Source organism: Cupressus sempervirens, chromosome 10, assembly GCF_028749045.1.
Source record: "Cupressus sempervirens isolate cs-2001-9-10 chromosome 10, ASM2874904v1, whole genome shotgun sequence".
In the NCBI taxonomy this organism is placed as follows: Eukaryota; Viridiplantae; Streptophyta; class Pinopsida; order Cupressales; family Cupressaceae; genus Cupressus; species Cupressus sempervirens.
The window spans coordinates 366811347-366837977 of record NC_143127.1 but is presented as its reverse complement, the minus strand read 5'-3'; the positions used below and the strand labels follow the sequence as shown (position 1 = coordinate 366837977).

The 26631-nt window shown below is 36.2% G+C and overlaps 1 protein-coding gene across 2 annotated transcripts in view; it reads right to left on the bottom strand.

Annotated features, from left to right (window-relative positions):
• LOC149534186 (uncharacterized) overlaps positions 1-26631 on the bottom strand; it is a 97634-nt gene that overhangs the window by 59759 nt on the left and 11244 nt on the right. For both annotated transcript variants that reach the window (XM_089804925.1, XM_089804926.1), the window contains exons 2-3: positions 18098-18309; positions 17592-17673 (exon numbers count right to left, since the gene is read on the bottom strand). In XM_089804925.1, coding sequence (XP_089661051.1) covers positions 17592-17673; positions 18098-18283 — 268 coding nt within the window. In that variant the 5' untranslated portion in view covers positions 18284-18309. The remainder of the gene's footprint in view (positions 1-17591; positions 17674-18097; positions 18310-26631) is intronic.

Genomic DNA, 26631 nt, shown 5'->3' with positions numbered 1-26631 from the left:
CCGACTACTATGGGCCTACAGCACATCTCAAAGGATGTTCTTGGAACACTCTCAGTTTATGGCCGTCACCTCCTCCAGCTCTGTGAGTCTTCTAGGTTGTTGATTCTGGACGGTTTATCCTTCCTTCTTGGATCGGACCTCTTTACCTGTTGGCCGCACTGTGGTGGTGCGAGTGTTGTTGACTATGTCATTTCCTCTCATTCCTTCATTTTTTCCATTTGCAATTTCACCATTTCACATCTCCCCTTAGTTGATCATGCTCTTCTTAGCATTTATGTTTGCATTTCACCCCATCCGTCCTCACCTTCGCTCTGCCCGGCTGGTACCATCTCCCTCCCTACCCGCTTTCATTTTCCTGAGAGTGATGGTGAGCTTTTTACGTACCACCTTAGAAGATTTCTGACGCTCGCTAGCTTTAATGAGTCGCTTGCTACCTCTGACATGTTTGATTCGCTTGCCTCTGCCATCTGGGATTCTGCTCTCCTTTCTATTCCCCTTCCTCTCTCAGAGCTAAGCGTCGGAATACCTATCCTATGAATAAATGGTTTGATGTTGATTACAAAGCTTTCCATTGCTTTGTTCGTGTCGCCTTTGAGGCTCAGTCTCCTGCCTTTCCCCATCTGCGCCTTTCGTACCTCCATCTTCTTCGTTGTAAGAAACGTTCCTTTGCCTCCATTCAATGCAAAACCCTTTGCTCCACACTTATTCAAAATCCCCAGATCTTTTGGCGTACCCTTTTCCCTCGTTTCTCCCCCCCGTCCTCCACTCTCAACTACCGCTCTCTAACCTCCCATATCACTACACTTTACAACATTCCTGGGCAGCCACCTCTCCACTCCACTCCACCTCCTTACTGTCGCTTGTTCACCTACTCTAGTATTATGGAGGCTATCAGATCTTTGAGATGCAGCAAAGCACCAGATGAAGAGGGTTTCCAAGCAAAACTTTTGAAACTTGGTGCTTCAGTTCTTGGTTCTTACCTTCCTACACTCTTTAATAGAGTGGTTTGCATTGGGTTTCCTGATTCCTAGTCTAGACATGTGGTTTACCCTATTCACAAGTTTGGGCCTGCTTTCGATCCAGATAACTACAGAACTATTATGATAGGACATACTTTTGCCAAACTTTATGCCACTGCTCTGAACACCATGTTATCTAGTGAGCTTGATAAAAGAGGTTGTAGGGCTACAGGGCAGGCTGGTTTTCAGGTAAACTCAAACTATGGATTATGTATTGACACTGCGGGCTATCATTGAGGAGGCTAGACACTGCTCTCAGAAGGTCTATTGTTGTTTTGTGGACTTTCGTAAGGCCTTTGATTTTGTTCCTCGGGTGGCTTTATTTCAGTGGCTTCATGAGATTGGGATCCCAGATATGTTACAGACTGCTATTATGAGGCTTTATGAGAGGGTTACTGGTAGGCTTAGGACTCTGGAGGGCTTTTCTGATCCGATTCAAAGCGCTATTGGGTGAAATAGGGTTGTCCTCTTTCTCCTACACTGTTTGGTTTGTATATTGATGAGTTGGAGGATTTTCTTCTGAAATCCTCCCAACCAGGAGATGGGTGTTATTTGTATCAGGTCTTGATCTCCATTCTCCTCTTTGCTGATTGTGTGGTTCTCTTGGCTTCTTCTCCCGACAGCTTACAAAGACTCCTTGATGGTTTGGTTTCTTTTTGTCTTCAGCGGCAGCTTGTGGTCAATTTGTCTAAGACACGGATTATGGTCTGTAACTGTTTAAAGACCTCACATCTTCATTTCTTCTTTCAGGGATAGGAGGTTGAGATTACTCCCTCTTATATGTATCTCGGTGTGAAGTTCTCAAGACCGCATTTTAGTTTGAGACTTGCTATTCAATCCAAAGTCAGTAAAAGTATGGGTTCCCTGGCTTTGCTAGAGAGACAATGCTTTAGGCATCATTTTCAAGATATTTCGTCCAAGTTGTCCCTTTTCGACTCCTTGGTTCATCCAACAGTTCTCTATGGTTCGGTTGTTTGGGGGCCTTCTCTTATTACTTCTAATTGGGCTTCTATTGAGTGGGTTCAGATGTTGTTGTTACTACGTATCATTAGATGTCATAGACTCACCCCTCGCAGCATTGTCTTGGCTGAGTTTGGTGCTCATCCTCTCAAACTTGCCATCATTTTTGACTTGATTTGGTTTCTTCATTGGCTTCATGGTTTTATGGAGACATGTGTTGATCGGCATAGATTCTCTCATCTAGCATATTGTTCTTCGGTGGAGATTATGAGATCTGACACTTCTGCTAGGTCTTGATGCTAGTACGCTCAAGCCACCTTTTTGTTGGATTCAATCGAGATTGACATTGATCGTCTTCCTCCTTATCAATTTTCGTTGGATGCTCCTCCTCATCTTCTCCCCTCACATCAGGAGTTGAATGAGCATGTCTGACAGGATATTTATAGACAGTACATTACCACTACCTAGAGTAATCCCCTGGTGGGTCTACGACCTAGGATGGCCTTCTACGCTAAGCATTTTCTTGAGATTCAGGATGGTATTGTTGTTCGCCCTGCTTATCTCTATTGACGCTGGAATCATGCCTTACAGTTTTCTCTAGGCTCATTTAAAGTTTGTGCTCATCGCCTCAAGGTTCAGACTGACCACCATATGGATCGAGCTGATAGGTTATGTCAATTATGTACTTTGGTGGAGGTTGAGACTGAGATCCACTTTATATTTCATTGTCCTCTTTACTATGAGATCAGAGGGAGATTTTATTGCCTTTTCAGAGACTGTTCTTCTCTTTCGATGTTCTTCAACTATATTGATCAGTGTTGTCTTGCACTTTTTCTTCAGGAAGCCACCCATCTTTGAGAGATTACCGTACAGTCTTTTATTCCTCAAGGGCATACTTCAGATCAGCTCATTACCGCCTTTTTTCTCTCCCTTGTCTCCTCTACGGGGTTTCAAAAGGCCTTCCACTACTTCTCATTCCATATCAATCAGACATTGTACCAGTCTCTCCAGGCAGCAACAGTCCTATAGCAGTTCTTCACAACATTCTAAGGCTATGGATAGTTCATGGGTGTACCTCTCTATTACTGATTTCTTTGTGGCAAGGAAGGACCCTTGGTCCTTACCTTGTCTTCTTTATTGTTTGTCTCTTGCTTTTCTTTCTTCTCAGTCACCATTTGGTGCTTCTACTTTGGCCGGCTCTTCTATTTGTATGCTCAGTCCCATAAACCGTTTTGGTTTTTCGTGGACATTAATATTATTATCTTATCTTATCTTGTATTGTTTGTATATGGGACAATTAGCATAACAATCAAACAAGAAGTGCATAACTCAAAATTGGTACATATAAACAAAATCAGTAAATGGACTGACCAAAAGGTCCAAGTTGCATAGGCTTTCAAAGAGAATTGGATTCCAAACAATTCAAATTTCTTGGAACACGTGGATTTGGTACTTCATCATTTTCTATACGTCATCAAGTCTACTACGAATCCATTATAATGTCATGTTTTGTGCACGATGAAATCAACACCACACAAATCTGCATGACAGGTTAAGATGCAGGCAAACTGTCAATTCGTTAAAAAATTCTGTTTCCAAAACTACCTCTTAATCCATATGTCATGCCTTTAGGTTTCTAAAACTCTAATTTTCTATTGAATTGCTCTACAAACTCTATGTTTCTATTGAATTCTTTTACTAGGAATAGAGGAAGTCTTTCAAGTTGCCTAATTAGTTTCACTAATGAATAGACTTTAGAGGCTTAGCTATAGCTGAGCTTTATTTTCATTATTTACAATATATATCATGCCTTCACGATTAGAAGGCTGTTGGTTCCCACCCATCATTAAATCTCAAGTTTCAAAGTTTTCCCTCTTTGCTCATTTATGTTCTCACCTTCTTCAAATCATCATCGTCCAACTCTTCTTGGGTGTTAAGGTGAAAAGACTTCAATGAAAGGAAACAAAAGCCCTCGTTTATTTATAATAGGAGACCCAAAGAGAGTGTCCTGGGGTGATGCATCACCCAAAAAAAATTGTCTCCTATAGGGATGTTGTCCTTCAAATCATCATCGTCCAACTCTTCTTGGGTGTTAAGGTGAAAAGACTTCAATGAAAGGAAACAAAAGCCCTCGTTTATTTATAATAGGAGACCCAAAGAGAGTGTCCTGGGGTGATGCATCACCCAAAAAAAATTGTCTCCTATAGGGATGTTGTCCTACATTTTGTCACTACAAAATGTAGGTAACCATACAAAACTTTTTCATCTTAGTTTCGCATTTCTCTGAGATTAATTCATTATTTAATTGGCTAACATTGATCAATCAATCAACCCCAATTGGTATAATGAATCATTTTGCTGAAGGCTTTCGTCAAGTCTTTTTAGTTTTTCATTTCAATAAGCCTATGTTTGATTTTTCACGTCTTCAACATCCTTTTTCTTGTTTTTGAATGTGTTTGTTTGCTTTTGGTCTTTTGGTTTTTTTCAACCCCTAGCTTTCGATTTTTCCTTTGATTCGGTATATCTTAGGGCTTAATCAAACTTGGCAATCAAAAGATATGACCATTTAAGTGCCCAAAAGGTGGACTCTCCAAATGCAATTGCATAATTTAAAATATTATGTTATATTTTAATGTTGAAATTCATTGTTTGGAAAATATAACATAAATTCACTTTATGTTAGGTTTTAGGTTACTTTATCACTTAATAAGTGACTTTAGAGCACTAATGTTATATTTTCATGCTGAGTTGCTTTTTTATTTTTCACTGACTTTATTAACTATATAGTTTGATTTATTTTTGAGTTACTTAATGTTTTATTTCAAAACATGTAAGTTAACTATTGTTTTTTGAATAATATTTGCACATGATATATTAATTATATAGTGTAAATGTTGTTTTTGACCCAATTAAGTGATATTTCCTCAAAAATCAATTAAAACTGTGCTTAATTGATCACTTAAGTTGTGCAAAAACAACTTTCAGCCCATTTACATGTTTACATGTACTTGCCTTGAGAGAATGTGATTTGCACTAGAAAGGCAATTTTAAAACACTTAAAACAAGTAAAAGCCAGGTTTTTAAAACATGTAATATACCTCCAAGAGTGTGATTTGCATGAAAATAGTCTTTTACATGTTAAAGTGTTACATGTAAGTGCATTTAGAGTCCACGATTTTGCCTTCCAAGGCCAAAATTGCTCAATGTATATTTTTTAAAATATGTAATGGAGGATGGAGAGTGCGATTTGCATTCTTATTCATATTACATGGTTTTAAAATATGTAATGGAGCCTGGAGAGTGTGATTTGCATTGTTTGTTATATGTGTGCATTTTAAAACATGCAATAGCACATGGAGAACGCAATTTCCCTTCTTTCCCAAGAATGCATCCATTTTAAAACATGTAAAGGCCCCAATAGAGTGTGATTTGCCTCTTGACTCCATTTACGTGCTTTTTAATACATGCAAAAGGGCCTAGAGAGTGTGATTTGTCTTCTTGACCTCAAAATACATGCATTTTGAATATGCAAACTCTCCAATAGAGTGCATTTGGGCATTTGAATACATGTAAATGCTATCGGAGACCACGATTTTGCATTCCCAAACCAAAAATGGCTAAAATACATGCATTTTGAGGGCATCTTTTTGCTAAAAACGGCCAGAAAATTAGGTTTCATCCACATTTTTGCATTTGGATTCATGTTTTAGCATTTAGGGAAGACATTTTTGCATTCGCAAGCCAAAAACAACCAACATATATGGATTTTTAGGGCACATTTTTTTTTTAAACGCCCAAAAAATGGCATTTCCAACCCATGCGTTTGGATCTAGAGGGCACGTTTTTTGACATTTAATGCATACTAATACATTTCAAATTCACGTTTTTGACCTCTTTATGCAAAAACAACCCATACTCGTGCATCTAGAGGGCAAATTTTTACCCAAAAATGTTTTTACAATTGGAGGTTTTAAGAATCACGTATTTGGCATTTACATACTAAAACACCTCATGCATTGATAATTCAAAGCTATCATTTGCAAGCATTAAAAAGGTCAAGGAGTTGTTTAGAAATTTGAATTTGGATGAAAGTCAATCATTTAGTCCTATTAATCTTCCACATTTGGCTCATTGATCTCCAAGTAAGTTGAAGTTTTCAAACCTTTACTATTTTGTTGCATATTTTGGCTTATCATTGTACACTTGTTCAAAGGTATGCCACGTATTTTGCAATTTTCCTTTAAATAAGATGAAAGCTTCTATTTTCCAATGCTTGAATTTTCCAAAGAAAATTCCAATTAGGAAATTGAGAGCAACTTGATATTTTGTAACATTTGAGTCAAAAACCAAAGGTATGTTTTTGTTTTGTGTATAGTTTTGCTTGTCATTTGCTTGCTTGTTTAGAAGAAAGTTGAGGATTCTTTCCCAAGAATGCAAGAGCATTTCACACCTTTTCACTTTCCACCTTTCCATGCAAATGCATCACATCTTTCCATATTTCACCAACACATGTCAAGGCATATTACGTCCATTTACCAATAAATGCAATTACATTCTTACCTCCTTCCGCATTTACATGTAATTCTATTTTCAAACCCAATTATATGTAATTACATCCTTTGAATCTAATTACATGTTTTCATCAAGTAATAATTACATGTAAATCACTTTACATGTAATTACCTCCAGAGAACACGATTTTGGTAAAAGGTCACACTTTTAAACACCAAAGTCGCCATTTGCACAGATCCATGTGCATCCCAACTTGCATTTTTGAGTCTTGACAATACCCACAAAAGCCCATCTTTGCCCACATGCAATCCACCCTTGTGAGTCTGATTTGGCCCTTTTCGTCCAAATACATATGCTTTCCAGTTCATTTCCAACCATCATATGTGTTTCATAAGTATCTAATCCATACTTTGAACACTCATCCCTATGGATTCATCACTGTAACTCAAATCCCAAAGTTTTCATGGATCCAATCTCATTGGAAGATGTTTATCTTCATGTTACGACACACTTTTCAAGATATGTTAAAACTTCTTCAAAGAATAGAGACATCCCATCAAGCAGGCGTAATTTACATCAAAAGAAGCAGTAATTCATTTGGTCTTCATTTTCCCAATGATTGCCCAAGAACCTGAGTTTGTGCAGGAATGCGCCAAGCACTTTGTTTCAAAAAAAAAAAATTAGAAGTGTTGATGGAAAGTTATTTTGAGTTTACATCCAAACACCATCAAGAAGGTCTTCAAGGTGTCAGAGACTCCAGAATGTGTCAATCTACAAAGGAGAATTCACGACAACTCGAACAAGAAAAAGCTTGATCACATCGAATTTTCAAATCACAACTAGAAACTCATCAAAGAGAATGCAGTCGTGCAGAATACAAGAATCCCCAATCCCATGATCATCGCGAAGTATAAGGCTTTTGTCTTTAGTCTACAGGATTGATTCATTCATAAATCAACATTTTCTTCAAGTGTTTTCCAGCTTTGTAGATGCAGAAGATGCATTGCATGTAATCCAATTGCATGTAACTCAAACACATGTAATGTAGTCGTATGTAATCCGATTACATGTCCTTTAAAAATGTAATCCAATAATTCTTCTTTCTTAGTTAGACCGGGTCAGAGTTGGTTGAGTTGCTCCCACTTTTTCCTCCTCCTTTTTCTCACTTTTTTTTCCTATATAAGGAGTGCCCCCCTCATTGTAAAAAATCATCCTTTGTTGTATTCAAGAAAGTTCTGCCAAACTTGTGCAAGCAAAACTTTGATTGTGTAGTGCGAATTTGAGAGAAAAGTGAATAAAATAAGCAATTGGATACGAAGGTTTGACTGGAAGCAATTGTGATAGAGCAAATTAAAAGCTTTGACTATAATTTGTGCCTATTGTCTTTGATTCATGTTATTATTGTGTGTTCAATAATAGAGCATGGTGAATTAAAAAACAATCGGAGCCCAAGCCTTGACTGGGAGCAATTGTGGTAATACATAGACTAAAAGCTTTGACTAGGAACGGTAGTGGTAATACATAGACTAGAAGTTTTGACTATAGCTTGTGTTACCATCTCAAATTCACTAAAAATAGAGAGAATTTCCCTACTTCTGGAAGTCTTTACACCCCAATGCTAGAGGATTTTCTTACGTAATAGATTAAAACTAAAAATAAGTTACAGAATACAGATCATCTACTTCTGGAAGTCTTTGCGCCCCAATGGTAGTGATTTTTCTTATAGATTAGACAAACAAGACTTAAAGCCAAGTTGGTACGCTTTCAATCAGCATTTGAGTTGGTGTTGGTTTATCAATATCATCGTTTCCAACTACTAGATAAAAGTGTAGTTAGAGATTTCATCTTGCCCATTACTCACTTTGTGGGTAAGTGGATTCTTTCCTGAAAGTTAAGAGGAAAAAATATTGGTAACACCCCTTATGAATCTCTCAACTTCTTGCTTACCTTGATTTGATCCAAGGAATGGTGAGGAGGAGTGGCCTTCACTTTAAGGTAGGAGAGACTTTGTCTTATACGTTGTGGCTGGTCCACCTATTTTGCAACTAGATTTTCACAGACTGTCGGTTGCAAAATATCCACCCAAAAAGGATGATGTTTTTGAGACTTAGGGACTTGGAGGAAACGCACCCCCACAAAACCACCATCTCCAATGGGAATGTTTGTAGGGCATAATAAAACAATAATGAAATCAAAGATAGTTAGTAATGGGTTTGGGTAGTTAGGTATCAAGGGGATATATCAATTGGTTTCCCTAAACAACCAAGCACTATTTAAGAACATTGGAACATGAATGATGTACTTATTTTTTTTGATAATCAATAAAGAATATTGTTTTCCCTCACAATTATTTGGTGTGCTTATCATTGGTAATGGTTTCTTATGTTGATACTGGTAACATTGAATTCATACTTGAGTGTGTTGTAACCATTCTACATTTTGGCATTGTTGCCTAAGTTTGAGCTTGGAGGTCATATGACAAACGGAATGGAGTAATATCAAACCATTCCTACCACAAGTACAAGTCACAAATAGTCACGGGGAAGAGGAAGAAATTACAGGGGAAGAACAAGTGACACGAAACCTGGTGGTGGTCTCAAAAGTTTTATGTGAACCAATATGTGCAAAGGGAGGTCGAGGGAGAGCATGCCAGAGAGCACGGTATGGGAAGAACTTTCGGTTCCACCAGCATTGTACAGACACCTTGGAAAAATACCTCAGTCACTGGCAAGAAACTTGGTATGAGTAGAGAAAGAAAGAGCCAAAGGACAAAGGGAACAAAGAAGGCAACTACTCCAACAGTTTGCGAAAAAAAGCACACGTGAACTCCAAGAGTGCGAACATTTGAGGACAATGAGGCAATATAACAATTCATAACCCTAATTCCAAATAAGGACCCAAGGGGGGTACCAAAACAACAAATTGAAGGGGAAACTACCCTACAACGGATCCTACGTACTAGGGAACAAGAAGAAAGGTGTCGCCGTCTGAGAAAGGCTATTAATCAAACTCAAGTGCCAAACCAAACAGAACAAAATTTGATTGAAAACAGTATAAGGGAAATAGCCAATTTGGTAATTTCAGAAGGACCGAAAGGAAGGAGAGGTAGATGGAACCTCAAACCCCAGCACAAAGAGAGCATAGTCCTACCCAAGAACAAAGCTCTAGTCAAGCAGAGCGAGAACTACAGGGAGAAGGACAAGTAACTCGGCCAAGTATCCAAGGAGTACTCCAATCGAGAGGGAACATTACCTTGACAGGAACCAATACTCATGGACTAATCCCATCAATAGGGAACAATATCCCATTGGGAGGGAACACCCAAGGGAAGAGCAGGAGAACGAGGATGGCCACAAAAAAGCAAAAACTTCCCAGATTCATAGGAGAAGGATCGGAGGATCCAACATGACATTGTAAAACGTGTATAACAATATGGCAGGCTAATGAAGAGAACGATGTAGACGAATGGTTGAAGGCATTTCCAGCCACCCTAAGGGGCATCGCCATTGATTGTTATACAGATTTGGAGGCCGGGAAGAAAGCTACATGGAAGGATCTCTGCATAACCTTTGAGGAAGAATTCAAACTCTTAAAGGACAATGACGAGATGGTAACAGTAATATACAATACAAGACATGGGAAGAATGAATCTATAAGAGCCTATACGACAAGGATGAAAGAATTGATTGGAAAACTTGAAAATATAAGAGACTCAAACTTAATACTCAAACTTGATACGTTCTCAAACTTCACTTTGCATGCGATTTTGCTTTTGAGGAGAGAGAGCTTTTGCATTTGCAAGAAAATGAACGTTTCAAACTTATTAAGAAAATTGACACAAAAAGCTAGGGTTGCATTCAAACAAATGGATGATAAAGAGCCAAAGAATGCAATAAGTTAGCAAAGTGATCAAGAAATGCAAGCAAAATCGAATTCTCGCACTTACTTGGAGAGCAATGGGCAAATTTTGGAAGAAGAAGTTGGAATGAACTTGTTCTCTTCAAAATCAGGTTTTGGCGATGTGCTTGCATGTAAGAACCAACTGTCTTTGAAAGATTCAACCCTTGGCTTCAAATCATGGTTTATAACCTGCATTACATGTGCATACAGGGATGCAAATGACTTTCTTTTCCATTTCTTTGGCAAATCACGGTTTGGAGGCCCTATTGCATGTAACGTTTTGCCTTGGAAGACCCAAATCGGGCTTTGTAAGTCCAAATGCATATATTACATATCCAATAAATATACATGCAAGCCAAAATTGGGCTTTGAGAGATGCAATGCATGGGATGTTTGTTGCTTTTCAAGCCAAAATTGAGTTTTACAAGTCCAAACACATATTTAAAATATGCATTCCAAATACATGGAAATCAAGTGCAAGATCAATCGGGTTTCTTTGACATCATTGCATCTAATGGAAACACATGCATCTGGACGCCCAAGCAAGTTGCATTTAAAATGCAGTTTGAAATGCCATTATTATGAACGTTTTTGCCTTTAGACCCAAATCAGATTTCTCAAGATGATTTTCATATTTAAAATATGACAAGTAAATGCATAAAAATACCTCTTTAGACAAAAAGCCAGTTTCTGGAGGCGTAATGCATGTAACGTCTTGACTTAGAATGGCAAATTGTGGTTTGCAAAACCCTTTGCATGTAATGTAAATACATTCATTTGGGCGCCTAAACCAAAATCGGGTTTCTTGGGAGTCATTGCATGCTTTAATGACTTGCATTTACATGCAAATGAAATCCTTTCGCAAATCCTGGTTTAGAAGTGTCATTACATGTAAAGTTAATGCATGCAAAGACCAAAAATCGAGGTTTACAAGATGCATTACATGTTTCAAATTGCAAGTGAAACCACCCAAGTAGTTGTTTTGTTGAGAAAATGTGGTTTGCAAGCCAAAGTCGTGGTTTGGAGGAGCAATTACATGTATTTCATTTAGAAATAAAATGTAATAGACTTGCATCACTTAAAACTTCCTATTTAGCACATCTCTATTTGATTTTCTTAAGCAAATATCACTTGAAGGGGTCAAATACATATTTTACATATGTGTAAATAGTTCAAAAAGTGATATTTTACTTTATGTTCTAAATTAAAATATTAAAGTAAATCTCAACACAAATTAAACTACAAAGTGATAGAGTCACTTGAGTGATAAATTAAAAAGTAACTCAACATCAAAATACAGTATAAAGTGTGACCTGGTTGTAAGTGTAGAGTCTCTTTGGTAGAGTGGGCAGCATCGAGGTTTGGCTTCGATTACAATGAATGTTTTGTGAACTGGGAAGAAGGGGTGGAGATAGGGCGTTACTCTTTCCTCTAGTGGCCTACGTGCTATGATCAAAAAGCTTATAAGGCATGGCAGTGGCTTGGGAGAAGTTAAAGCTTGAGATTTGACGCTAACAGGATGCACAAGGAAAGCGATGCCAAAGGATGAGGGTAAAGGATTTTTACCCGGAGGTGTAACTGGTGAAGTGTATGGAGTGGTTTTTGTTTTTTGGGGATGAATTGAAGCCGAGAAAGGGTTGGAGAGGCGGAATGTTTTGCGAATTTCCAGCTTTCAATTATGCAGTAAAGAATGATGGAAAATTGAAAGTTTGAAAGTAGAATGAAAAAGGCTTTTTGTGCTTACCTAATGGAAAAAAGCTAAGGTTGGGAGTGTTTTGAAACCAGGGAAGCAGCGATAGATAGAGCATGGCGAAGCGATGAAGAATGGAGACACTGATGTTTTCGGGAAGGAATGTAAGGCCCGGGTTTTGAACCTGAGCAAGGATGGATGGTGACGTCAGCAAGAGATATGTGTAGGCCCAAGGATATGATGTATAGAACTAATATGGCTAATTCTTTTTGAGCCATTTTCACCCTTTGTAATTAAGGAGATATAGTCGTTTATTTGTATTAATGTGGTAGGTTGTATGGGATTTGTAATTAGATGATATGGCCCAAGATATGAGGCGCACTTTCCTTTTGGATATGTTTAAAGATAATAATAAAATATTATTGTTAACGACCAAAAAAAATACAACATAAAGTGCACTATAATGACATAAATCACTTAAGTGATAAATTAAAAGTCAAAAAGTAACCTTAAAACATAACATAAACTCATTTTAACTTATATTTTTCAAAAAGTGCAACTCTACATTAAAATATAAGGTCCATATATAAAATATGCAATTGAGCTCGCAAACCCCACTTTTAGGCACTTGATCCTTAATATCTTTTGACTAACAACTCCGATGAAACCCCTAGATATCTTGAATCAAAGGGAAAACCAAAAGCAAGAGACTGAAAGGAACAAAAAAACAAAAACAAATCAAACAAAAAGTGCAACTCTACATTAAAATATAAGGTCCATATATAAAATATGCAATTGAGCTCGCAAACCCCACTTTTTAGGCACTTGATCTTTGATATCTTTTGACTTACAACTCCAATAAAACCCCTAGATATCTCGAATCAAAGGGAAAACCGAAAGCAAGAGACTGAAAGGAACAAAAAGACAAAAACAAACCAAACAAACACTTCAAAATGCAAAAGGGACTTTGAGGGTCTCAAAAATCAAGCATAGGATAACAAACTAAAAAAACCTAAAAAAGACTTGATGAGAACCTTGTAAAACGCTTCATTATATGTATTGTTGACAATCATTTGATCAATTTTTGCAAATCAAACTAACAAATTACTTTAGAGAAATGCGAAATTCAATTGGAAAAGTTTCATAGTGTTGCCTCCATCTTGTGATGACAAAATGAATCACAACATCTTTATGTGCCTTTTTTGTTCTTCTTTAGTTTATTGTTGTTAATCTTTATTTCTGGGCTAAACATTAAGACTAATGGATTATCCAAATCTTCGACAAACGGATTCACAAACAATGCCAATGCCAATGGGATCAGTTGCCCAAATAACATTCTCGCTTTCCAAGTCCTCAAATGCGTACTATTTTTCACTATACAAAGAGCTTGTTGTTTGTAATTATCATCTTACTTGAATAATGTTTAAAAAGTAGCTTGCAGCTCCGTTCACCTATTGAAGATAATTGATATTTAAAATATAATTTATCACTATAGAGAGTTTGCAATCAATTAGACAAGGGTTGTTATCAACAATTGGCTATAACAATTTCAAACGAAAAAATCTTGAGGGTTATTTTGATGTAATAAAAATCCATACTCCAGCAAATTTTGTTTTCTAATGTTATAGATCTTATTCAAATTCTGTAATAATTGTTTGTTGCACTAAATTATAAAATATTACTAAGTGGAAATGAACCTGGTTTGCTTGGATCTGCCTTCATTTGACCCTGGTTCAACCTAGGTTCAACCTAGAACTAGCTTGTGTGAGTTCAAACCTTGTCCAAACCCACAGGCAGACCAAACACGGACCTGGACCCGAACCTGAACCCAAACCCAGGCTCAATTTGAATCAGACCAATATGAAGGCCCCAAGCAGGCAAACCTGACTTTCTAGCTTCTGGGCATAGATTATGGTTTAATTAACCTGAGCATGAAACCCCTCATGGTAGAATTTAGACATTAAAGGAAAGAAACCCCCTAATTCCCATCACTAAGTTACTCAATGAAAACACCCAATTCGGCCAAATTCTAAGACATTTCAAAGGCATTTGACTTAAAGAAAGATAACTACATATTAGAAAAATATTTACAACAAAGCTAAGAATATACATTCTATCTTTTTGAGATACATGTTAGGCATTAAATATATAATGGAATATTGAAATTACACTTTCGAGGTTAATTTCATACTTATAATTAATTGTGCAACTACTAATATGAAAATAAGGAAAATTTAAAAAGGGTCATTAAAGTTTCACACTAAATTAAGGTAAATCTTGATTCTAGTTTCAGGGTTTCATTGCATATTTTGTAAACTTGTGGATTACGAGTTATTTAGTAGGTTTTGTTAATGTTGTAGCTTCAATCAGATTGATTTAACGATGAGATACAATGTTATGATTACTAATTAAATCACCCTGATTAGTAATCATTAGACATTATAAAAATATGTATATACATATAGACAATATGATATACATATACATATATACATATATATAATCAGATATGATTAACAATTGTCTAATGATTACTAATCATAAATAATGTGTTAATGAATAGACAAGTCCCATGAAGGGACATGTCTCTCGTTGCCTCATCCACAATATTAATTTAGAGAGATTGTTGCCTTTGGAAAACACATACATCACAAGCAGTGCTATTACATTTGCAACAATCACAGTTTAACATAGTATCAGAGCCAAGTTACAAATGTAAGAAAATCAAAGACAGCGATAATGTAAGGAAATACAGCGATGGAAAGAGAGCATTCTTGAAGCAGTCAACACTCCGTGATTAGCAATAAAAGGAAATCAAAGTTAGACAATTCAAAAAAGAGGCAGGTTGTTTTATAGTCAATGGGGCACTAGAGGGCTTTGATCACAATTTAGTAATGGTAACATTTGAACCTACATAGTGGTGATGCACAGCACTACAGCATACGTGGATAGTAATTTTGAATACCAGCGTCAAATCTAGTGAGGAACGTCTGCAAAGTAATTTGAATACTGATTAACAATGAATGCGAAGGAGGTGGTGATTATATAGGGAAATATACAATTACCATGCATCGTTCTCTACATGTATCCAAAGCAATGAGCAGCTACAGATTGTTTAAAAACGAAGTCAGAAACAGTATAAAGAAAGGCTACGTTGTATTCAACAGTGACAATAACTGAGTCGAGAGCCTTTATGGATAGAAGGGTGGATACTACATTAAATTATGAGTATCGAAATCTTCACCGAACAATCACATCAGAACCACCACCCCAGAAATCTATGGCAAACTAAGTTAAGTTGGACGTATTATGACGCAAATGGCCAAAGCAGCGAAGCACTGGAATGCGGTGGGAGTTTTTTTGTTTGAAGTAGTGTGATTAAAAGTTCATCTGATGGTAATTAGAAGTCAGAAATACCAAGTGAAACATAAGCAGCACCGTGGCACAAGAAGGTCAATAATGCAATGATAAATAAACTACAAGTAATTGCATTACAAAGCATTGGCAACAGAGAATGATGCGGTTGAATGATTACATGAGACAAATGTTAATTTGTCCAAGTCAAAAGCACACAAACAATTATAAAAGCTGCAATTACATAAAGACAAAGTTTTTAGATAACTAAGGTCGCCTAAAGACAAAAAAATTTGATAACTAAGGCCACCTAAAGACAACTAAGTTGTGACCATAATGAAAGAAAAGGTGCAAACATATCCATGAAATGATATGTCCATCCAAAGGGTATAAATTGTATGATATAAGTAGTGACTGATTTTGAGATAAGAGAAGTGTGTATGCGATAATTCAATGTAAATAAAAGCAGATCATTTGAAGTCAACAAAGAAAACAAGTGGAAGATAGAAAAACAGAGATGTGAGTGGAAGAAAAGGAAAATGAATAAAGAAAATGAAAATTGATATTAGATTCAAAGGGAGTCTGACACTTCATCAAAGGTAACTTTGAACGAGGAGCTTAGAAGTTGATATCAGATTCAGAGGGAGTTTGACATTTCATTAGAAGAAACCGTGGACAAGGAAGTAAAAAGGTTAGTGTTTCTTCATGAAGGAGAAGTTCAAAGTGCAATCCCTCATAATTCACTTTTGATGTCATGTGTGTGACTCCATGATTTTAATGGGCTTGCCCCCTATGTACATCATGAGGAAGTGACGACTTCCAAATCATTATCACTTATATTTATTCAAGTTATTGGAAGGTGACGGTCTTACAAGAACTTAATCTTCTATTATGATAGATATCTTATGATGTCTAAGCGAATCATGATAGATTATATCTTGAATGATGGATTAATTTCCTTAAACAAACCATGAATATAATGTTCCTATGGTAAGTATTATTGAGGATACGTGTGCACATAACTTATGGACATTTTGAGTATTTGCCTTCGGTGACTCTAGTGCGACTTGGTATTCAGGAGGCCATTTACTCGGAGTACTTGGCGAATATCATGTGACTTGACATTCTGAGACCATTACTCTTGATATCATGAGATGACATCATTATGGTGGATATCTCCTAGTATCCATACATACGTCATTTCCGATAATATCATATTGAGATGATATCTCTCTACATTGCTTTAGGGCAAGGTGTGTTAAATTCTATAACAAATCCTCCCTAGCTAAAAGGGAGTGTTGATGTTGTAGCTTTAGTCATGAGATACATTGTTGTGATTACTAGTTAAATCACTCTGATTAGTAATCATTAGACATTAAATATACATACATTCATACATGTGTGTGTGTGTGTGTATATAAAATTAACAATTGTCTAATGATTACTAATCCTAAATAATGTGTTAATGAATAGACATGTCCCTTCATGGGACATGTCTCTCCTTGCGTCATCCACAATATAAATTCAGAGAGATCGCTGCCTTGGGAAAACACATACATCACAGGCAGTGCTATTACATTTGCAGCGATTACAATTTAACAGGTTTGTCCATTGATCTACCTAGTACTTTGATTCTTATAGAAATTAGGCATACTGAGAACAATTTTAAGAAACTATGAACAGTTGGGGAAAAAACACTAAGCCACAGGAATTTGAAATGGCCGAAATAAGATAACAAAATGAATGGCATAATCTTGAGTTTATATTCTGTATTACGCTGTTAGAAAATTAGAATAATTATGATTGCAAATTACATGATTTTTCCTTCACAGGAAAGAGCCTTGCACAGAATTCTATCTAGAACTAATATCAAATATGTAAAAGGTCTGCTAAGTAAATATCCCTCTCTGAAATCAACGGGATGTAGAGACAAGTGTTTGGTAGCATAGACTTAGCTTTTACTCGGGGTAGACTTATGCTAAAAAGTCAGAAACATAAAAGGAGTATGAAATTATTCTGCATGCTTACTAATATGATTATTCTCTCTTAACATTCACTTCAGGCACACTTAACATCCAAAAAAGCCTGCAAAGTCCTCAGAATCCGTTCAGGACTTCATTGAAACAAATTAATGAAATCTAAACCTGCTACCATACCTGCAAAACCAAGTAGAAGCTCCACATCTTCTTCATTTATAACTGGATCACGTCCACTTTGTTGAGAGTATGCACTTCTTGCCTGCCCATAGTAAGTAAAGAGTAGTTAACAGATAAAATTATCAGAGACCACAAAAAGGTAAAAAATTCTAGTTCATCACAAATAATAGTAACTTATGCAACTTCAACATGAAAGAAAAAAAAAATTCAAGCAGCTGAATGTGTTGAGAAATGTCCAGGATCTCGAAATATACGGTTATATTCCAATAAAAACAAGATGATTTTCACAAGCTCAAACTACTATTGCTAATCACTTACATAGCCAGAAGATTATTTATAAATGTCAATTTCATTTGTTGCCTTTAAACTATACAAATTTCATAGGAGAACTCAAACAAAGAAAATTACGTGAGCAGAATACAAAAACATGGTATAGCTCAAGTCAATCTTAATTTAACAAAACAAACATGAAAATTCATAGTTAAAATAAATTTGAAGTGACTTACCGGAGCTGATGACCTGGAAGATGAAACCACCACCTCATCATCATTCTCATCATCATCATCTAGAACAACTATAGCAATATTGGTGCCCATACTCCGATTAGACACCAATGTGGCTTCCTTTGTTGACTCTGACTGCACTGATCTCACTTCTGATATCTGGTCACGTTTTGACCGCAGCCCATTCATGACAGTGTTCTCACGTAATCTCACTACTGTGTTAAAGAAAAAAAGCAGTTTCAAACTTGCTTCACATCAATTCAGAGAATTAAAAAACCACAAAAATTATAACAAACTATAACAAGTTTGTGATTAATATACAAAAAAAAGTTTCAAAATGGCACCCATGTCAAGTCAGACACCTTAGCAAGAAAAGCACTAAATAAAACAATATCTAGAAAAGAGCTTCCAATCTCAGTATCACAAAATAATTATCTCATAAATTAGGTTCTTTTCTTATGGACCAAATGATAAAATGCAGCTGTTGTACCCACTATTTCTTAAGCTTTCCATAACATAACAAAAGCATATGGTTCAAGGGATCAAAATGTAATGGTGATGGGTAATGACAATAAAAGTGTGAGTAAAGCCTTTGAGGATCTAATGATTTCTACATCGCCATTATATTGCAATTCCAACGACTGTAGAATCAACCAAAATAAAATCAGTTAAGTAATGAAGACAAGTAACTTAATTTTTTATGACTTGCATGAACAATGTCAAAGATATTTTATTTCTTTATGTATGTATGTAATAATTACAAAGCGGGGGGGGCTGTGTAAGGGATCAGACAAGGTAGTCCATTTGAAGGATTCAAAAGGGATATAAAAAGGAAGCCTCCCGATGAGGGTTAAGATAAACTTTGATAGGACGGCCAAAGGTAATTCAAGCTTGGTGGGTGCAAGATGTCTTATCATAGATAATGAACAGAAAAAATTGGGACTAATTGACAAGACGTTTGGCAGAGCAAATGAAAATAAATCAAAATTTTGAGCGACTTTAATGGTAGTGAAGGCCAGAAAAGAGTGATTTTTAAGAAGATCCACCTAAAGGGAGACCTACAAAAAGTTATCAACACAATTCAAATGGAAAGAACCTAAAACTAGTAATTGGACGATTGACTAAGACAGAGTTTGGTAGTTCTCACTTCCTTCCATAATTTCATTGTCTCCCATATATTTTGAGAAGGCAATGATGTGGCTGATGAGGTGGCAAAAACCTCGGTCAATATATAAGTGGTGAAGGCAAAGATCACTTCAATCATTTATTGGCATGAACTTTGTGGTCAAGTCAAATAAAGTCTATTGGCTCACATGCATGTAATCGAGAGACAAGATGGATGGCACCACAGTGGAGGCGTTCATTTAATGAATGCAAGGGTAAGCATACAGGGTAATCTTCTCCCTCAATCTTTAAAAAGGGATCAAGTGCAAAGCACTATGATGCAAAGTATCTAAAATATTAGCCTAGAAAGGGGCTTTGGTTATGATTCTCCTTTTTGAAGTTTAATTTATAGGTGTGGCCCCGAAAGTGCCACAATTGTCAATTTAAAACAAAAGTACAAAGCATGTGAACTCAACTCACAAGCACCTCTGAGCATTTGTTGTTAGGAGATAAGACCAATGATGTTCAACACTTGGTGCTCTTTACCCACCAACCTTTTCCACCATAGATAAAGATTTTGACATATAAAGTTGTAAGACACCCTTATCTTATGACTTTGCCCTAAGATGTCAGTCCCAAAAGGTGATGTGTATGGCTTTGAGGTTTGGGTAATGCTGCTATGACATTTATTCTTGGGAACAACAGTATGACATTTTCTATCTCGAGTAGTATAGATCTTTATAAACAATGATACTCATAATTGCTAAAACAAAACATTTATACACCTCATTGATGCAAAGAGACTCCCCTTAATGCTTCTCAAATTGCAAACACCATTTTATTGAATTCACAAACGCGTTCAAATCTGCAATACAAATATTACATGGGTCTTCTCATTGGCCTTATCTCTCTATGAAGTATCTTCCTATACATATTACAAATTTTAATCCGCATCTGTCCTCCCATAAATTCCAACAATCATCTCCCAACTTTGTATCTCTCCCTTGTCACTCATTCTTTATTTCCTCCCTACATTCAACCTAAACAGCCAGAGTGATTTATGCTCCCTCACATAATAGATGAAAAATTCCCCTTCTCTATGTGGGAGCCCCTCTTAACTCTCATAAACCCCTCCCTTATTACTTTGTGTGACTATGTATCTCCTTTCATGTTGCTTATCATTCCCCTTCCCCTTGTTGCACCTCTCAAACTTCATTCCATGCAGCCACCATTTCTTCCCCAACACCAGACCTTTCTTGAAAACACTTTTAGCGCAAATTCTAATTGAATTCGTTGAAAAATGACACCTTTGTTGTTCTGACTTCCCTCTCTTAGATGTTTCTTACTATAGAGTGACCCTTGTGATGTTGGCAATACAGCTGGCAATGGAATTACTTAGAAGTTTCTAAAACCTTTTTAACATGCATATTGCATTCCATGAACAGCATTCCTTTAAGCAATAACATGCTTTACTTATAATTCTATATTTTGTAGCTGTTTCAATAAAGAATATAACACCAAAGTTGCAGTCATACATTTGTATTCTTTATCTAAAGTAAAAGTCATTTTCAAGTCCATATACGTGATTTCTGCAATGTCACACAGTAATGTGAGTTGTCTAGGCTTCCACATTTGTATGCATGGCAATTACATTTGCAACATCGGACAAGAATCCTCAATAATACAAATCAAGGGTCCCCATTTGATACAGAAGTACTTCTTAGCAAAGGTCCACAGACAATAAATCCTTATCGCTTAAAATTTCACCCTCTAGCCTCTTTCCCCATGGTAATATTTTTTAAGAATGCAAAACGTCATCATTTGTCATATTTATCTAACAAATTCATCACATGTATCTGCTAGAGATACTCGTCATCTACAAAATATGTTTGCTAAGCCTAATATTTTACGGTTAAAATGGTAAAAGGATTTGAACAACTTCTATAGTCTCCATCATCATACTCGCATCTTTCTTGCCCTACACTACATAATTATTCCCTCCTGTTTGTGTCCTTGGTCTCTATCTTTGAAAGAGCACATGTGAGTATTTGTGAAATTTTTTAGTGCCTTTATAATCATTCAAACCATTTATTTCGATTAAAACTGAATTTTATACATTTTCAAGTAACTAACTTGCCCAAGCTTTAGCAAGCAAAAAATAATAAAAAACTATAAATCTACTCCTAGAGATTTATCTAAAATATTAATGTTCCTAGAAAAAGTACACATCTTGATTTGCAGCTAATGTCGATGTCTCTCCAGACATTTGCATTCCATAGATGCAGTGTTGTCTGAACCCAATGCCTTGATTTTAGTCCATCGCTAATAATCTCATAAGTGGGTGACCTTAGTCAAATCATGTACCAAGTTAACCCAATTGGATATTAATATTGTGCTTGTCTATAGAACAATTTCTAAATTTGCGGAGAGATTGCTCAATTTTCAATTTCTCGCAGACAGCCAAAATTTCCCTACTTTACAAGTTGCACTCCAACCCCCATTTTTTGCCTCCTCATTCTTTACAAACCTCCAAACCCAAATCACATTTTTTCCACATTCTACATTGCTTCCATTTCTAAATCACAATTTCAAAGTCCATATGGATTTTTGAAAGTCTTGCAAACTTCGTAGTTTTATTTCTCTACATCCCCTCCTCTTTTGTTCTTTGTGGACTTCTAGACACTACATCCACATTTGCAACTTTTGCAAAATGCACTCCAACCTCCACTTTCTATTTCCTCACATACCCTATTGCCTGTAGACTTTTGATCCCTACATGCATGTTTGTAGGTCTTGTAGACTTGCTCCTAGCTCCACTTCTTTGCATCCTAACTCCTTTGTCTATTGTAAAGTTTCAAAGTCTCCAAGCAACTTTGCAATCTTTACAACTACATCCCAAGCTCCACTTTGTAACTATTAATCTTTGCATATTGTTCACACCATCATACGAATCGCACCCTTGCAACTTGACTCTGCATTTTCATCATTCTCTCATAACTTTCCCTATAAGCTTTCAAAATTTCCCTACAACTTCTAAAGTTCTTGCCAACTTCCAATTCCTACCATAACTAAATTGTGGACTTCTTCTCAACCTTTAATGCACAATTTGCAAACCCTCATTGTAGTTTTGCCTCCACCATTGGAAAAGTACTTGTCAACTACCCTCTTGCATGCCATAATGCTTTCAATTAAATGGAGTGGAGACCTACAAATGCCCAAATCACTCCTAGATCTTGCTAAACTCATTCAAGGAACAAAATCCATATGTAACAGCCAAATGCTACTAACTCAAGACACACAAGCAACTTGAATGGGTCAAAAGGGGTCTTAGGGTACCCTACCACCTCTTTTGACCCATTTGATCACATAATGTGTGTCTTAAGGGGTCCTCAAACCCCTTAACATACATATAATGGATCTAATGGTTCAAAAGAGATCATAGGGTGCCTTTTGACCCACTTGATAGTATAATGTGTTTCTTAAAGTGTCTAAGAACACATTAGCACAAATATAATGGTTTGAATGAATGAAAAGGAATTAGAGCGTACCCTATGACCCCTTTTAACCTATTCGAAAGCATAATGTATGTCTTAAGGTGTCCAAAGACCCCTTAACACATATAAAATCGTTTGAATGGGTCAAACGAGGTAATAAGGTACCTTATGACCCATTTTGACCCATTAGATCAAATAATATGTCACTTAAGTGATCTGAGGACCCCTTAGCACATATAATACAATTGAATGGGTCAAAAGGGGTCATAGTGTTTTCTATGACCCCTTTTGACCCATTCCATCACATAATGTCTCTTAAGGGGCCTACGGACCCCTCAGCACACATAATATGATCGAAAGGTTTAAAAGGCATTTGATTGCATAATTTGTGTCTTTAGGGGTCCAAGGTTCCCTTAGCGCACATATAATGGTTTGAATGGATCAAATGGAGTCTTCAGATACCCTATTAACCCTTTTGAGCCATTCGATCATATAATATGTATCTTAAGGAGTTTGAGGACCCTTAGAACACATAATGGTTCAAATGGGTTAAAAGGTCTCATAAGCTACCCTCTGACCCCTTTTGGCTTATTTGATCACAAAATGTGTCTTAAGGGATTTAACAACCCCTTAGCACACATACAATGGTTCAAATGGATCAAAAGGTGTCATACAATACTCTATGACCCCTTTTGACCCATTTGATTACATAATGTGTGTCTTAAGAGCCTAAGGACCCCTAAGTACATATATAATGGTTCAAATTGGTCAAAAAGGGTTTTAGGGTACCCTATGATCCCTTTTGACCCATTTGATTGCATAGTGTCTTTTTTAAGGGGTCTAAGGACCCCCTTATAACACATATAATGGTTCAAATAGGTCAAAAGGGGTTATAGGATATCCTATGACCCATTTTGACCCATTTGAAATATTATATGACTATTGAGGCTCTAATGACCCCTTAAGACACATTATGCGATAAACCCTATGACCCCTTTTGTACCATTGGATAACATAATGTGTGTCTAAAAGGGTTCAAAGACCCGTTAGCACATATAATATGATTGAATGGGTCAAAAGGGGTCATATGACCCCTTTTAACTCATTCAATCACATAATGCGTGTCTTATGGGGTCTAAGGCGTCATAAGGTCCCTTATGACCCATTCAACTGCATAATGTGTATCTTAAGGGGTATAAGGACCCCTTAGCACACATATAATGGTTTGAATGGGTCAAAAGGGGTCTTAGGGTACTCTATCACCCCTTTTGATCCATTTGATCATATAATGTTCGTCTTAAGGGGTCTAAGGACCCCTTAACACATATAATGGTTCAAACAGGTCAAAAAGGATCATAGGGTTTGACCCGTTTGATCACATAATGTGTGCTTGAAAGGGTCTAAGGACTCCTTAACACACATAAATGTTAAAATGGGTAAAAAATGGTCATAGAGTACTCTATGACCCACTTTTACCCCTTCAATCGCATAATGGGTGTCGTGAGGGTCCAAGGGACCCCTTAACAAACATAAAATGGTTCATATTGGTCAAAAGTGGTCATAGGTTACCCTATGACCCCTTTTGACCCATTCAATTGAATAATGTGTGTTTTAAGGGGTCCAAGGACCCCTTAGCACATATATAATGCTCTAAATGGGTTAAAGAATAAGGGGAGAGAGAGAGAGAGAGAGAGGGAGGGAGCTGAAATTGGCATGAGTGTGCCCTATATTTTGTATTTTATGTATACTTAAATGTTATATTTTATGTATATGATCCCATTGCTCAAATTGACATGAGTGTGTCCTATTTGAAAGGTTTTTCTAGTCTTTATTTACTATCGCATATGGAGTATGCACTATAGTGTGGCCCACATTTAAACCACTATATTTTCACAGCGTACTAACATTATTTAAACCACTATATTTTCATAGCGCACTAGCACTATTGCCCGAGTGCACATTTTAATGATTCACCAAGCCCAAGGCTTGAATTCACGTTGGACATCTAGCCCAAAGTATTGGTGGCCTCAAACAAGTCTAGGACGTGTTTTCTAGCAAGCATACCGAAAAATGGATGACTTTTCTTATGTTCTCTCCATCAGGTTTCTTCGTGATTGAATATCGATAAAATCAAGGTACATGATATTGTAGATCTTTGTGATAGCTATATAACCATACAATTTATTTTGAATTTAGACTATTTTAAGCCTTTCAACTATAATTTCTTTTGAATGTATTAAATTTTTTCTCAAATACCAACATGTAGTATTTGGAGGATAGATTTTAGCTCGTCCATTGGATTTTGCAACAAGTTAATTTTTTAGAAACTAGACTCTATTCTACACACTTTCAAAAAAAACGTTTTGATTTTTTATTAGTTTTTTATCATTTCTAGGAGGTGTACACAGATATTTCACATTTTTGGTATGTATCCACTTAAAATATTGTAAAAAATAATATACATTGAGAAATTACCCGAAAAATATGGGATAAACTACATGATGTTAGATAACTTTTAACTAAAGCAATTAGAGAATTCCAAAAAAAAAAGTTAGTATTTTAGGGGGACCACACTTGACACTATGTTATGTTTTTACTGAAAAACAGTACCACTTTGTGTGGCCCCCTTTTTTGAGGGCCTTAAATTCCTCCATTTTATTAAAATTTAGTAGTTTACAAACGAGATTCAGAAGACTATGACTTGCTTTTGTCATATCTTGAAATTTTGAGTGTTACTATCATCAAATTCTCGTCGAAGTTTAGAAATTGCTGATTTCAGAAAAAAGTGGCATCTTATACCCCCCTTTTGGTACCACAACTTTGTGAACTCACCCATGCGCTACAACTTACTGCAATAGAAATTGTTTGAAAGTTCTTCAAAAGAAATTTAACAAAATCATTTTTCTATAAAAATTTATGATTGTTGCATTCATGATACAAGATTTGTTGAAGATCCAACTCATGTACCTTGTCTTCGCTTCCTTAATTGCATGTATATTTAACAACAACGCTGCTGCAGCTATAATAAAAATGCTACGCTATTTAAACCACTATATTTTCATAGCACGCTAGCACTATTGCCCGAGTGCACGTTTTAATGATTCACCAAGCCCAAGGCTTGGATTCACCTTGGACATCTAGCCCAAAGTATTGGCGGCCTCAAACAAGTCTGAGACATGTTTTCTAGCAAGCATACCGAAAAATGGATGACTTTTCTTATGTTCTCTCCATCAAGTTTCTTCGTGATTGAATATCGATAAAATCAGGGTACGTGATATTGTAGATCTTTGTGATAGCTATATAACCATACAATTTATTTTGAATTTAGACTATTTTAAGCCTTTCAACTATAATTTCTTTTGAATGTACGCCATTTTTCCTCAATTACCAACATGTAGTATTTGGAGGATAGGTTTTGGCTCGTTCATTGGATTTTGCAACAAGTTAGTTTTTTAGAAACTAGACTCTATTCTACACACTTTCAAAAAAACATTTTGATTTTTTATTAGTTTTTTATCATTTCTAGGAGGTGCACACCGATATTTCACATTTTTGGTATGTATCCACTTAAAAATTTGTAAAAAATAATATACATTAAGAAATTACCCGAAAAATATGAGATAATCTACATGGTGTTAGATAACTTTTAACCAAAGCAATTAGAGAATTCCAAAAAAAAAAAAGTTAGTATTTTAGGGGGACCACACTTGACACTATGTTATGTTTTTACTGAAAAAACAGTACCACTTTGTGTGGCCCCCTTTTTTGATTTTGAGGGCCTTAAACTCCTCCATTTTATAAAAATTTAGTAGTTTACAAACGAGATTCAAAAGACTATGACTTGTTTTTGTCATATCTTGAAATTTTGGTGTTACTATCATCAAATTCTTGTCAAAGTTCAGAAATTGCTGATTTCAGAAAAAAGTGGCATCTTATACC